Source organism: Microtus ochrogaster, chromosome 8, assembly GCF_000317375.1.
Source record: "Microtus ochrogaster isolate Prairie Vole_2 chromosome 8, MicOch1.0, whole genome shotgun sequence".
In the NCBI taxonomy this organism is placed as follows: Eukaryota; Metazoa; Chordata; class Mammalia; order Rodentia; family Cricetidae; genus Microtus; species Microtus ochrogaster.
Genome location: NC_022015.1, coordinates 20,230,805 through 20,245,332, shown reverse-complemented (window position 1 = coordinate 20,245,332; position 14,528 = coordinate 20,230,805). Strand labels below are relative to the sequence as shown.

Below are 14,528 nucleotides of genomic sequence, written 5' to 3'. Positions count from 1 at the left end.
AAAAAAAAAAAAAAAAAAGAAACACTGTCTCTGTGCTGTTGGCAGCTTTCACAACAGATGTTAATTGTGCTGGACTCTTGCATCTCAGTGAGATGCATCATTCACTCAGGAGTGAGGGCTCATTTTCCTTCCTGTGCTACTAGAATTTTCCCTGTCTTTCTATCATGCTGCAGCCTTTTCTTCTCCTCCTCCTCCTCCTCCTCTTCTTCTTAAATAGAAAATTGATGCTTCTGCTTCACCAGATGGGGCGTCTCTGGATAAAGATTTCCACATAAGCGCCCTGTGTGAACAATCTCTCGTGCTGGTCTCAGCCCAAACTGTACCCACAAAGACAATTTTCTTTTTCTTTTTTTCTTTTGATTTTTGAGACAGTCTCTCTTAATAAAAGTCCTGACTATTCTGGGACTCACCATTAAGACCAGACTGGCCTCAAACTTAAAGAAACCCAAACTCTCTTGCTTTACAAAAAGCCAGAGTAAGAAATGAAAACAGAGGAAAGGAGGATCAAGCATCAAGAGTCTTGATGAAGCCAGATGTGGCAGTGCATGGGAGGCAGGAAGGGGGAGTCACCATGCATCACGGCCAGCCTGGGCTACACAGTGGAACCTTGTTTGAGAGGAGGAGGAAACAGCCTGTTTAAGTGAATACTCACATGAACGTATGGCAAGACCCTGTGCAGTGACTTGAAGCCATAAGGACCTGCTTGCTTCAGTGATTCTTGACTACCCAAGCTCAGAAGATGTGGTTGTGTGTGTTTCTGAGACAGGGTTCCTATGTGGCTCTCCCTGGCTGTCCTGGAACTTACTCTGTAGACCAGGCTACCTTGAACTCAGTGATCTGCCTGCCTCTGCCTGCCACGTGCTGGGATTAAAGATGTGCACCAACACACCAGCTAGAAGATGCCCTCTTTGCCCTTGCTGAGACCCCAGCTTATAATACTACCTTTTTATTTCATTTTTGTATGTTTTAACAGCGCTATCAACGGAATCCTGGGTCCCATGCATGCTAGGCAAGCACTGTATCACTAAACCACACCCCCAGCCCTTGCTCCCACTTCTCTCAGAGAGCTTACTCCATCTTGGAGACAGATTACACCTTGCGCCAACTTTGGCTGTACCTTCCACCTGAGCCTGTCTGTGCACAGATGCAGATGTGTGCAGGCTGTGGGCACCACTGCGTCTACCTCTCCCTTCTGGCTACCACTGTCAAACATTTTCATGGTCAGTGCCACCATTGCCTATAATCTGCCACTCACTGTGCCAGCTAGGAAACTGCCTTCATTACTTCCTACACAGAGAGATGCTCTACTGGTGAAGTAACCACGGGCAGAGCATCTGCCACAGAGGCTCCCACAGCCATTCAGATAGGTGTGTGCACAGGTGGTAAACAGGATGAGATACGCCCTACACAGAATTCATCTTCTCCTCATCTCCCTCCTGCCCAGCCACAGTTATGGTTTGAGTATGAACCGTCCTCTATGGGTTCAGTGTTGAATGCTTGGTCCAAAGCCAGTGGTGCTATTTCGTTCTAGAAAGTACAGTGGAATATAACTATGTAAAGATGGGTTACATTTGTTTAATGATGTAAAGATGTATTGTTTTGCTTGGCTAAGGCACTTGATTGGTCTAATAAAAAACTGAACAGCCAATAGCTAGGCAGTAGAGGAATAGGTGGGGTTGGTGTGCAGAAAGAATGAGTAAGAGGAGAGAGAGAGAAGAGAGAACAAGGGAGAACGGTAGGGAAATGCTGGGGCCAGCAAGCCAGGCCATCACCAGACACAGGTATGGAGCAGGACATAATGAAATGAAAGGTAGAAAGCCCAAGGCAAATGCAGACGAAGAGAAACAGGTTAAAATAAGTTATAGGAGCTAGTGGGACAAGCCTGTTACAGGGAAGTTTAGAAGGCAGGACCTAGCAGGAGAAGTAGATCACTGTGGGTAGGTCCTTGAGGATATATTGTTCCTGACCCCTTCCTATTTCTCTCTCTTTCTCCACCCTGTCTGATGTGAAATCAGCAGCTTCCTCCTCTGCATGTTCTTGCCTCCATAATGTTCTGTCCAAGTGCATGAAGCAACATCACTGTGGACCAAACCCTCTGAAATTGTGAGCCAAAATAAATTCATCCTCTCATCTCTGTCAAGCATTTGGTCACAATGATTACAAAATAATACAAGGTAGGATTTTCAGGGCAGAGAGAACACTGGGAAGAAGGAGAGCAGAGATGCCAGGACACAAAGCAAGCAGCATGGCATTACAAAGTAAAGAAAAGTAACTAAATCATGTAAAAGAACATAGATAAGGGCTGGAGAGATGGCTCAGTGATTAAGAGTATTGCCTGCTCTTCCAGAGGTCCTGAGTTCAATTCCCAGCAACCACATGGTGGCTCACAACCATCTGTAATGAGATCTGGTGCCCTCTTCTGGCTTGCAGGCACACATGGAAGGAATGCTGTACACATAATAAATAAATAAATATTTAAAAAAATAAATAAAAAGAACATAGATGAAAAGATATTGGTTAATTTAAGTTATAAGAGCTAGTTAGAAACAAGCCTAAGCTATTGGCTAAGCTTTCATAATTAATATGAAGTCTCTGTGTTGGTTATTTGAGAGCTGGCAGGCAGGATGAAAAAAATCCACCTACAAATGACGTCCAACGTCCAGCTCCCAAATAAAGACACAAAGACTTAATATTAGTTATGAATGTTTGGCCTTAGCTTATGCTTGACCCACTAGCTCTTATAACTTAATTTAACCTGTTTCTCTTCATCTACGTTTTGCCTTGGGCCTTTTTACCTTTCTTTCCTTCTGTACGTCCTACTCCATGTCTGACTGGTTAGTGACTGCCTGGCTGGCCGGCTCCCATGTCTCCCTTTCTTTCTCATTCTCTCGTCTCTCTCCTCTCTTTTCTCCTGTTCTTCTATTTATTCTCTCTGTCCACCAGCCCCACCTATCCCTCTATGCCTCGTTACTGGCTTTTCAGCTTTCTATTAGACCAATCAGGAGCCTTAGGCAGGCAAGGTGAAACAGCAACTCATCTTTACATAAACAAATGTAACACATCTTTGCCTAGTTGAACAAATGCAACACACCTTTACATAGTGAAAGTTCCACAACACATCTCTCTTTGTGTATGAGCTGGTAATGAAGGAACTTTCCCAGCTGGTACAATGAGTGCCAAATTATAGGCAATGGCGGCGAACATAGATAAAGCAGGGGCAGGAGAAGAATAAAGTACGGTGCACAGAGTGACAAGGTCTGTAGGAACTAGAAAATCCCCTTTCAGAGAGTGGATATAGGAGTAATCAGAAATTAATTGGTGAGTGCTGGCCACACAGTGCAGGGATAGGGTTTGTGCTTAGCTAAGATGCTTCAGAGAAGAACATGTAGTCCAGGAAAGGACAGTCTGAAACTGGACTGGGTGAATCTGTTAAGCAAGAACGTGGTTCAACTGAGATGATACATGCAGGGAAGTCCGAGTTCTAGGCCAGCCAGGAACTGCCTTCCATGGCCTCTGCATTGCTCCTGCCTCCAGGTTCTAGCCCTCCTTGAGTTCATCCCTGAACTGTAAGCCAAACACACCCTTTCCTCACTAACATGCTTTTTGGTTTCATCTATGATACCAATAGAAACCCTAATTAATATACCTAAACCATCCCCAGCACCAAATAAAGCTGAATGTGCTGTGCAACTTTTAATTCTATCACTCAGGAGTTAAGAGGTAGGAGGATTAGAAGTTCTTGGTTGTCTTCAGCTGGTGTGGGAAGAACAGCAAAAGCACAGAGGTCTCTGTGTGGCCTCTTGATGTGTAGATCTTCTCCACACTTCTCAACAGCGGGCAATCTTCCTTACAGTTTGTCCTGATATTTATACGAGGGTTTGGTTTCTCACCCAGTCCTGGTTATCCATTTTTAAAGATATTTTTATATAACTTTGAGCCTCATGCATGTTAGGCAAATGCCCTACCACTGGGCTACATACCCTTCCTTTAAAAACAGGTTCTCCCTGTGTTGCTGTCCACGCTATCCTGGAACATGCTGATGGCACAACCGCACTATTTAGGAAAGCCCCGGTGGAGACGTGACTTCCCTGCTTCCTTCCAAGTGAACTGACCAGCTAGCCATCTGCTCTTTAGCAGCCTAAATGTGCATCCCACTGTACAAAGAAAGAGTAGGCACAAGTTATTAGTTTAGCCTCCAAACAAAAGTCAAACTTCCTAAAGCATTGAAAGGTGAGTCATTCGTGTCCACAGACTACTTAGGAGCTGCCCAAGGTACAAGATTAGTTAACTTACCCTTCTAGTCATTCGGTGTTACTAAACGTGCCAAAAACGTTATTACTGCTCCCGTCCTTCCTAGGACTTTTCAGAATTCCTCGCTGAGACAACTTTATGGTATAGAAAGCAGATACTCAACAAATCCATGTTGACGTTCTGTGACGTTCCCTAGGGGTAATACGTAGAAACGTCTTCCCCAGCTGGGGCAAACAAACACTGGAGAACACAAGGAGGGCCTCCTACGTCTACACTTCTCAAAACCTGTTTCGGAACACTCCATCCACCTTCTTGCCCTTAAGAATCGCTCGGCTTCATTCAAACGGGCCGCCTTCGCCGACACCCAATCAGAACGTCCGATCTTCAGCTGCCGACCAATGAAGGAATGCAATAGATAAGGGGGAAAGTAGGCATGAAGCCATCTCGCAGCGCCATTACACTTTAGGGCAGGGAGGTTAAGAAGCCGGCATGGCGCTCGGGTCAATAAAATCGATAGCTGGAACCTGCCTGTATTCTAGGCAGCGGCGGTGCAGGAGCGGCGCCGCCATCTTCCCCGAAGGCATCTTCCGGTGCCTGTCACCCAAGTTCCAGCGGGAGTTTCCTGAATAACGGTGTGGTCGGCGTAGGGCCGCCTGGCCCCTCCGGCGGCAGATTCGGATTTCCTCCCGGCCTTCCCGGCCGGGCTCCCAGGTCTCGGGGTGCGCGGTGCCCGGGCAAGGCGGGGACGCAGGTCCGATGGCGCCGCCTCCGGTCCCCGCGCGGGCACCTGGAGAGACCGGACCTACTCGGAGAAGGGGCAGGAGGCCAAGAGCCTTGAAGTTCGCGGACGTGGCCGTGTACTTCTCCTCGGAGGAGTGGTGCTGTCTGCGGCCCGCGCAGCGGACTCTGTACCGGGATGTGATGCGCGAGACCTACGGCCTCCTGGGCGCGCTCGGTGAGGCCCGGCCCAATCGGCTTACGCGGGGCCTAAGGGATGATGGAGCTTGAGGGCGGGGTAGAGTGGGGGCAGGGACCCAGGGTCCTGACCTGCGACCAGCTTGTTAGGGGTGGGGGCAGAGCCTCGGTACACTTTTCTTTTAAAGCATCATTTCCCGAGGCCAGCCCTCTGACTGGTTCTCCTCCACCAGGATGTGCGGGTCCCAAACCAGCTCTCATCTCCTGGTTGGAACGAAATACCGATGATTGGGAACCGGCAGCCCTAGATCCGCTGGAGTACCGGAGATGGGTAACATTCCAGAGAAGTGAGTTAAAAGTGCCCGCGGAGACCCTGCAGCCCTCTAAACTCTTTCGACCCAGAATTTTGGTCTGGTTAGGGGTAACCGGTTGCTTGTACTGTAGGCAAGCTAACTACCTGTAGTAGTCCATTGACATAAATGAATCACTGAGCTTTGGAAAAGATCCTGCTCCCCAGGATCTGGGACCTACCGTCCATTGCACGGAACTCGGGTCCTCTGAAGAGTAGGAAGCCTCAACCACTGAGCCATCCCTCTAGGCCCTGGTTCACTCTTGAATTTAAAAAAGAAAAGAAAAGGCCCGTTAATTTGAACGTGCTCCTAGGCTGTGCACTCCTGGATGAAATGGGCTCAAAGGTCTTCAACATTGTTTACAGCTGCGGCTCTCAAAGTCCTAGAGCAGCAGCTGCCTATCTGGGAGTTGTCGTAAGTCAGGAGTTTCTATGTTGTAATAAACAACATGACCAGAAGCAGCTTGGGGAGGAAGGGGTTTATTTAACTTACATTTTCATATTATAGACCATCATCAAAAGGAATTCAGGGCAGGAACTTCAAGGCAGAAACGGAAGCCGAAGCCATGAGGAAGGCTGCTTACTGATGGCTCCCCTGCTTTCTTATATATCCAAGACCACCTGCCTAGGGATGGCACCACCCACAGTGGGCTGGACCCTCCCACACCAATCACTAGCTAAGACGATGCAGGTTTGCCCAGAGGCCAGTCTGGTGAGGGCATTTTCTCCATTGAGCTCCCTCTTCCTAAATGACTCTAGCTTGTATGTATCAAGTTGACATAAAACAATCCATACTGGCCCCTTGTCACCTTGACACACAAACACATCCCTGTTACCCTTGTTCATCCCAGGGCCTCAATTCAGACCCTCCAAAAGTTGGGTCTCCTTACAACGTCCAAATTCTCTTTCAAAGAGTTTCTCTAGAATATCCCAAATCTCTCTAAAATTAACTACAAGTTCCCATAAAAGAAACAACAACAAGAAGAAATTGTTTACTTTATTCCAAATAGTAACCACCAGAGCACAGTTACAATAAAATCAAAGCAAAAGGAAGGTCCAACAGTATGAACTTCTCAGCTTCAGACTGTCGGCTGCACCGTCTTCTGGGCCCACCGGACTTGGCAGTGGCACTTCCATAACTGCCATCCCCAGCACATGCACCTTGTTTGCTAAGCCAGCTCCACTTGGCAGCTGCTGCTGTGGGTGCTGGTCAGCTGTGGTAATGGATCTGCCAAATGCTGGGGCTACCCCTTCCCCACTATCCTCTGCTGGGCTCCCGTTAGAGACGTTGACCCTGCCATACCCTGCCCAGCTCCAGTTTCCCTCCCTGACCCCTTCAGTCCCGAGGTTCCAACTTCAGCTGAGTTGCCATGTTCACCAGTGGTCTGTACTTGCCTGCCACAGTGCCAGGCCTCAGTTGCTCCCCATGACCCTTTATGCCTTCCAAACTAAGAAGACCTGGCAGACTTACATGTAACCAAGTTCAGCTGCCCACATGAGATGCAGCCTTGGCCCCATCATGGACCGCAGCTCTGTGTACTGACCCTGAGGAAATACTCCGACATTTATGATCCTTGGTGGTACTGGTATTTTTTTTTAATTACTTAACTTTATTTTATGTGCATTAGTGTGAGGATGTCAGATCTGGAACTTGAGCTACAGACAGTTGTGAGCTGCCATGTGGGTGCTGGGAATCGAACCTGGGTCCTCTGGAAGTGCAGCCAGAGCTCTTAACCACTGAGCCATCTCTCCAGCCCCCGGTACTGGTATTTTTTAATCGTGCTAATTTCTCAGACCCACCTGGCCGGCATTAATTGTCCTAGCTAAGCAAAGGTTTCAGTTTAGTAGTTCTTAATTAAAACTATCACATAGCCAGGTGGTGGTGGCACACACCTTTAATCCTAGCAATTGGGAGGAGAGTGAGTTCCAGGACAGCTAGAGATACACAAAGAAACCCTGTCTCAAAAATTCAAAATATATTTATATATTCAATATATGTTTTATATATATATATATATATATATATATTCACATAAATGGTCTATGGTCTTGGTTGAGTCTTTAAGGAGTCTCAGACTTCCCTCTGGCTCTTCATCACGTGTCCTGCTCTCGGCATGGTCTTCTGAGTTCCCACAGAACAGCCCTCTGCACCCCCAGCCCTCAACAGCTTTCCCACCATACTCCTCCTCTAAACAGATGGCCCTGTCTGCCACAGCAGTACCCGACTCCTGGTGCCAGTTCCTGTCTCAGGGTCTGTGCTGCTGTGACAAACACGGTGACCAAAAGCAGCCCGGGGAGGACAGGGTCCATGACACTTTCTCATCATGGCACGACATCAGGGCAGCCAGGGGCAAGAACTGAAGCAGAGGCCCCGGACGACGGCTGCTTATGGACCTGCTTCTCATGGTTGCTAAGCCTGCTTTCTTATACACCCCAAGGCCACCTGTTCAGGGATGGCACCAAAAATGGGCTGGGCACTCCCACATCAATCACTCACGAAGAAAAATGTACCACACGCCAACCTTGTAAAGGCATTTTCTTTCTTTATTTTTTTTTCTTTCTTTATTTATTTTGGTTTTTTGAGACAGGGTTTCTCTGTAGCTTTGGAGCCTGGAACTCCCTTTGTAGACCAGGCTGGCCTTGAACTCACAGAGATCCGCCTGCCTCTGCCTCCGAGTGCTGGGATTACAGGCGTGCGCCACCATGGCCCGGCTCTTTATTTTTTTTAAAAGATTTATTTATTATGTATACAATGTTCTGTTAACATATATACACCAGAAGAGGCACCAGATCTCATTATAGATGGTTGTGAGCCACCATGTGGTTGCTGGGAATTGAACTCAGGACCTCTGGAAGAGCAACTAGTGCTCTTAACCTCTGAGCCATCTCTCCAGCCCCTGGCATTTTCTTTATTGAGGTTCCCTCTCCCCAAATGACTCCAGCGTGTGTTGAGTTGACATAAAACCAGTACAGGAATGCTTTAAAAATGGAATTTCTTAGCTGGAGAGAAGGCCCAGTAGTTAAGAGCAGCTGCTGCTTTTCCAGAAGCCCTAAGGTCCCATCCCAGAACCCACATTGGGGCAGCTTACAAGGGTCCTTATGTCCAGTTGCAGGAGCGCCGTCACCATGCTCTTTAGGGAAAAGATCCTTAGGATACACATTAAGTGGGAGAAAGGAAGTCAGTGGAGTGCATACAGCTGCGTGTTATGTATGCTCTTGTACGCAGGACAGGTATGGGGAGCCATACACATTTGCACCGTATCAGAAAGCCCTGGAGGGCAGCTGAGAGTGCCGCTTACTGGGTGGGTGTCTGCCTCGTTTGCGTACAGCTCGGGTTTGATCCCAGCCCTGGATCAGGAAGCTGTGGTGCCTGCTTGTAATGTTAACATTCGGGGTGTGGAAGAAGGGGGGGCGATAAGAAGTTCAAGGTCACCCCCCCTTAGTGAGTTGGAGGCCAGCCTAGAGTAAGTACATGAGACCCTGTTTAAACAAACCCCCCAAACATTGGAAGATACCGACAGTTCCTACCAAGGTTTCTGGGTACCCCACGGCTAATAGAAACATTCAAGTTTTTTGTTTGTTTTTAAGGACAAAGTCTGATGCATCTTAGTAAAGTGATGTAGCCAAGGTGAGCCGCTTTATGTGGTGCAGGATTAAACCCAGGGCTTCACGAAGTTGAGGCAAGCGCTCTGCCAATCAAGCCAAACGCCCCCAAACACTGTTTTAAAAGTCCGAGTAGCGCCCACCCCGCATCTTCCATGGGCTGGATAAGGAGCTCTCATGCCTTCCACATCTGCACCACATCTGCACCCCACTCTTAGCTCTCTGACACTAACACTTGACAGGATCTGAGAGGATCGCTTTTGTAACCCTTAACATTAAAAGGCAAGCATAGGAACCCGGTACTTAATTTTTCTGTTTCCTGGTAGAAACCAGAACCAGACAGAAGAATGAAGAGAAGGAAGTTTTCCCACCGAAGGAAGCACCCCGAAAGGGGAAGCGTGGGCGGAAGCCCAGCAAACCCCGGCTGATTCCCAGGCAGACATCTGGGGGCCCCATCTGCCCTGACTGTGGCTGTACCTTCCCTGACCACCCCGCCCTGGAGAGCCACAAATGCGCCCAGAACCTGAAGAAGCCCTACCCTTGCCCGGACTGTGGGCGCCGCTTTTCCTATCCATCACTGTTGGTCAGTCACCGGCGGGCACACTCTGGTGAGTGCCCTTACGTTTGTGACCAGTGTGGCAAACGTTTTTCCCAGCGGAAGAACCTGTCTCAGCACCAGGTCATACATACAGGCGAGAAGCCCTACCACTGCCCTGACTGTGGCCGCTGCTTTCGACGGAGCCGGTCCCTGGCCAATCACCGGACCACGCACACGGGCGAGAAACCCCATCAGTGCTCCAGCTGTGGGCGTCGCTTCGCCTACCCATCTCTGCTTGCTATCCACCAGCGGACGCACACCGGAGAGAAGCCCTATACCTGCCTAGAATGCAGCCGTCGCTTTCGCCAGCGCACTGCCCTGGTCATCCACCAGCGCATCCACACCGGAGAGAAGCCTTACCCCTGCCCTGACTGTGAGCGTCGCTTTTCTTCCTCCTCTCGCTTGGTTAGCCACCGGCGTGTGCACTCTGGGGAGCGGCCCTATGCCTGTGAGCACTGTGAAGCCCGCTTCTCCCAGCGCAGCACCCTACTCCAGCACCAGCTCTTGCACACAGGCGAGAAACCCTACCCCTGCCCGGACTGCGGACGTGCCTTCCGAAGAAGCGGCTCCTTGGCCATCCATCGCAGCACCCACACGGAGGAGAAGCTGCACGCTTGCGAGGACTGTGGCCGCCGTTTTGCCTACCCCTCGCTGCTGGCCAGTCATCGGCGTGTGCACTCAGGCGAGCGACCCTATGCCTGTGACCTGTGCTCCAAACGCTTTGCCCAGTGGAGCCACCTGGCTCAGCACCAGCTTCTGCACACGGGGGAGAAGCCTTTCCCCTGCCTTGAGTGTGGCCGATGCTTCCGACAGAGGTGGTCTCTGGCCGTCCACAAGTGTAGCCCCAGCACCCCCAATGGTAGCCCTAGACCTGTTATAGGAGGGCCGGGTCAGAGGAGCAGTACCCTTTAGCATGGCAAAGACTATGGAAGGTCACTTTAGGGAGGGGTTCAAAGGTCACACAGAGCAGGAGCAGAACTAAAACCCTGGTCCCCTGCTCCACATTCTGAACTCCAGTGTAGTCCACCACACTGGCTGTCTTACAGCATGCCTAGAACAGTTATCAGGAGAGATGATTCCCTTTGATTAAAGTTCTCCACGCTAACATCTTAAAATAACGTGGGTGTGTTTCTACCCCAATCTCTGCAGGGCTGCCTTCTTAGTTTGTGTGTATAGAATCCATTCAGTCAGGAAAACCTCATTTGTAGAGGGCAGAACCTTCCCGGCTCTGCCTCTGTCTCCGTATCACGGAAAACCCACTCCTGCCAAGTGGTAGGCCTTGCTGCAAACTGCCGAGTTCCCTACCTCACAGGGCAGCTCACCTCGCGGGCTGGTGCTAATCTTTTCAAGGCTGTACACCGCATTCTCCCTTGGAAACGTGGCCTGGAAAATGTTTAGTAGTTTACCCACACGGTGGTTATTCAGAAAACCTAATCACAGCTACTTTGTGCCCAAGTAGGTCACCTTTGTGCGCATGTGTGTGTGTGAGAGATGGTGGTCTCACTACCACAAGTGATTCTCCCGCCTCAGCTTTCTGAGTGGTTGGGGGCTGGTGCCAGCACATCTGGCTCTGGTTAAGCATTCTTTAAAAAAAAAGTGTATATACATATTTAAAAGATGTATTTATTTTTATTTTATGTGTTTGATGTTTTGCCTGCATGTGTATCTATGCACCATGCTTGGGCCTGGTGCCCAAGAGATGCCAGATGGGGGCATCATATTCCCTGGAGCTGGAGTTGGGAGCCACCATGGCTGCAGCTGCTGGGAATGGAACCCCAGGCCCTCTGGAAGAGCACCCAGTCCCCTTAACCGCTGAGGAATCAATGCCAGCCTCTGGTCAGTCATTCTCTGGAGAGTGGCTCTCAGGTCCCCCGTGTGAACTCTCCAAGTGGCTGTTTTCAGTGCCTCCTCTTATGGGATCATCTGAAACCCCAGCACCATGGTGTGTCCAGGGAGCCCTTCAATCTGCGGCGTTGTTATTTACTCTGGGCAGCACTGATGTGGGGGGCAGGGGTGCCAGTGTGTTTGTTGGGTTCCAGCCCTACCCTTTCCTTTTAGAGATGTGATAAAACCAGATCATCTTCACCACACTTGGGAATTGGTTCAGGCTGGGTCTGAGGCACCAGCGCAAGAAACTGGGAGGTTTGAGTACTTTGTTCTTGTTTTTGGTGGTTTTTGTTTTGTTTTGTTTTGTTTTCGTTTTTGTTTTTTTGATACAGGGTTTCTCAGTGTAACCCTGGCTGTCCTAGTACTTACTCTGTAGACGAGGCCGGCCTCAAACTCACAGAGATCCTCCTGCCTCTGCCCTGCCTCCTGAGTGATGGGATTAAAGGCGTGCGCCACCACCAACCGGCGAGAGTTGGATTTGAAGAAAAAGTGGGGGACCAGAATCTAGCAGCAAGAGGTAGACTTGAGTTTGCTACAGGTAGCTAGTGGCTGGAAAATCCCTGGGAACTGGGTCTTATTTTTTTTTCCTGGTTTTCATCAACATAAGGAAATAGTATGGAACCTCCCATGGGCCCCATTCAGCTTTTGCTCATGAATTAAAGTGAGGTCATTCCAGAAGGGTAGAAGCCATAAGAGCGGTGTCTAACTTTGTGCTGCTTCCATGGTACCCACCCAAAGAGCTGCTCAGTAAAACTTGACTACCCTCTTGCCCTCAGCAGCTGCACCAGAGTGGAATTTCTAAACACGACTTAGCATATTCCAGCAGCTGAAGCGTGTCATCCTGCAGTTGCCTCTTCCCACAATGCATCTGCTCTCAGCACTAGGTGGGGAGCAGATGGAACACACCAATTTGTAATTACCTCTGTTTAGGTGTTTAGCAAGCCGATTGTAACCATTTCTTCGTGGATAATGAGTGCCCTCTGGGCAGGGGCCTTGACAGATAGAATTTCATTAAAATATTTAATGGATAAATTCTGCTCCTTCTGGAATTACTCTTCATAAAATGTGAATTTAGCTCTTCGACTGAGAAATTCCCTGATATGATGAAGATTGAATGCCTTAGCCCGAGTAGCCTGCCTTTCCCTAGCCACGACTTAGGCTGTCTGCCAAGTCTTCACCGTTTGAACTGCCTGTGTGTTACCGACTAGTGAAGTAAGCCCTCAGTCAGGAATTTTACAGTGCTAGCTACTGGGCTCAGTTTGTAACCCAAAGACGGGGAAGCCATCATGGTTAGCTTCCATCGTGTCCATGGAGAGCAGAGGGAAGAGCAGTATAGGCTTCTCCATTCCAAGTGTGATTCTGGCCTGTTACTCAGTGAGCATCTTTCCAGGAAATTCTTCTCCATGAAATACATGGGGAAAATCACAGTGCTGTTGAGAAGGTCGTGATTCCTTTCCCAGTCCCAACCTCCGTTGCTCCTCCAGTGTTCTGATGTTACCAGATATTCTTAGCAGGGAGTACCTTTTGTTCACCAAAAGACAAGCCTTCCAAGAGACTGTCCGCACTCCACTGCCCCCTACTGGCTCCCCAGTGTACCTACTAGTACACTTGTTCCCGTCAGCTCTTGGGGGAGTCCTTCATGTGCAACATTCATCAGTAATAGCCTGGATTCTGTCCACTTTTACACCCTCTATTTTTTGACAGGGTTTCTCTGTGTATCCTTGGCTTTCCTGGAACTCTATAGACCAAACCTCAAACTCACAGGATATATCTGTTTCTACCTGAGTGCTGGGAATAAAGGTGTGAGCCATTACCACCTGGCTATTATTTATTCTTTTTCCTCCTAGATTTATGAGAGTACTCTTGTCTTGCATACATACATTCTAGCCTATAAACATACTAAGATCTATCTTTAAATCGTTTTTTTTTTGTTTGTTTTTTTCGAGACAGGGTTTCTCTGTGGCTTTGGAGCCTGTCCTGGCACTAGCTCTGTAGAGCAGGCTGGTCTCGAACTCACAGAGATCCGCCTGCCTCTGCCTCCCGAGTGCTGGGATTAAAGGCGTGCGCCACCATCGCCCGGCTTTAAATCGTTTTTATTTTATTTTATTAATCTTTTTTTTTGTTTTTGTTTTTCAAGACAGGGTTTCTCTGTGGCTTTGGAACCTGTCCTGGAACTAGCTCTGTAGACCAGGCTGGTCTCGAACTCACAGAGATCCGCCTGCCTCTGCCTCCCGAGTAATCTTTTTTTTTTTAAAAAAAGAGTTTTCCTTCTGGCCTGTCTCCGTTTAGTTTCTGATAAATTTATTATGCAACAGTGCATTCTATTTTCTGCACACGACTCTCACTGCTGCACTGTGGTCTGCAGCCGGCTGTGGCATTGCTGCACTGACGAGGTGCTTCCTGTGTGCCTTCACTACAGTGACCACTATTAGTCAGGGTGCCTCGAGTCACAGAACTTATGGAATGAATCTCTGTCTGTGCGCATGTGTATATACATGTATATATGTATGTACATATATATGTATGTCCGAGAGTTTATTGGAATGACCTACAGGCTGCAGTTCAACAGTGAATAGTTGTGAATACAAAGTTCAAGAATCCAAGAGTTGTTCAGTCACGTGAGGTTGGGTGTCTCAGCTGGCCTTCTGTAGATGCTGGAATCCCAACGCCGTATGCTCCAAGACACGGGTGTGCGGACAAGGCCGGAGCAAGTAGGCAAAGAGTGAACCCTTCCTTCATCCGTTGTCTTTAAACCTATCACAGCGACACATCTTCATACAGTGTAAAGAAAGATCCCGCAACAGGTCAGCAGTGTGTGGGTGTGTGTGTGTGGGGGGGTGATCTCTCTGCCACCTGTGCCGTTACATGATAGTAGCAGAGACAGCTCTCCCATGCTCACAACCTCAAGGCTGGCTCACGCACACC

The 14,528-nt window shown here is 48.9% G+C and overlaps 2 protein-coding genes across 3 annotated transcripts in view; one reads left to right on the top strand and one right to left on the bottom strand.

Moving 5' to 3' along the window:
• Nucleotides 1-4,372, bottom strand: part of Prr14 (proline rich 14) — a 19,905-nt gene extending 15,533 nt beyond the window's left edge. For both annotated transcript variants that reach the window (XM_013347820.2, XM_026781280.1), the window contains exon 1: nucleotides 4,294-4,372. The gene's annotated coding sequence lies outside the window, so the exon portion shown is untranslated. The remainder of the gene's footprint in view (nucleotides 1-4,293) is intronic.
• Nucleotides 4,373-4,995: 623 nt separating this feature from the next.
• Znf689 (zinc finger protein 689) lies at nucleotides 4,996-11,930 on the top strand. The gene is made up of 3 exons (XM_005351293.2): nucleotides 4,996-5,206; nucleotides 5,400-5,513; nucleotides 9,445-11,930. The coding sequence occupies exons 1-3, from the start codon at nucleotides 5,008-5,010 to the stop codon at nucleotides 10,626-10,628; spliced, it is 1,497 nt and encodes a 498-aa protein (XP_005351350.1). The 5' UTR covers nucleotides 4,996-5,007; the 3' UTR covers nucleotides 10,629-11,930.
• The last annotated feature ends 2,598 nt before the right edge of the window (nucleotides 11,931-14,528 follow it).

Coding starts and splice junctions, on each gene's coding strand:
- Znf689 (XM_005351293.2), top strand. CDS start 5,008: ATGGCGCCGCCTCCGGTCCCCGCGCGGGCACCTGGAGAGACCGGACCT. Junction 5,207..5,399: donor CGGCCTCCTGGGCGCGCTCG/GTGAGGCCCGGC, acceptor CTCCTCCACCAG/GATGTGCGGGTCCCAAACCA. Junction 5,514..9,444: donor ATGGGTAACATTCCAGAGAA/GTGAGTTAAAAG, acceptor GTTTCCTGGTAG/AAACCAGAACCAGACAGAAG.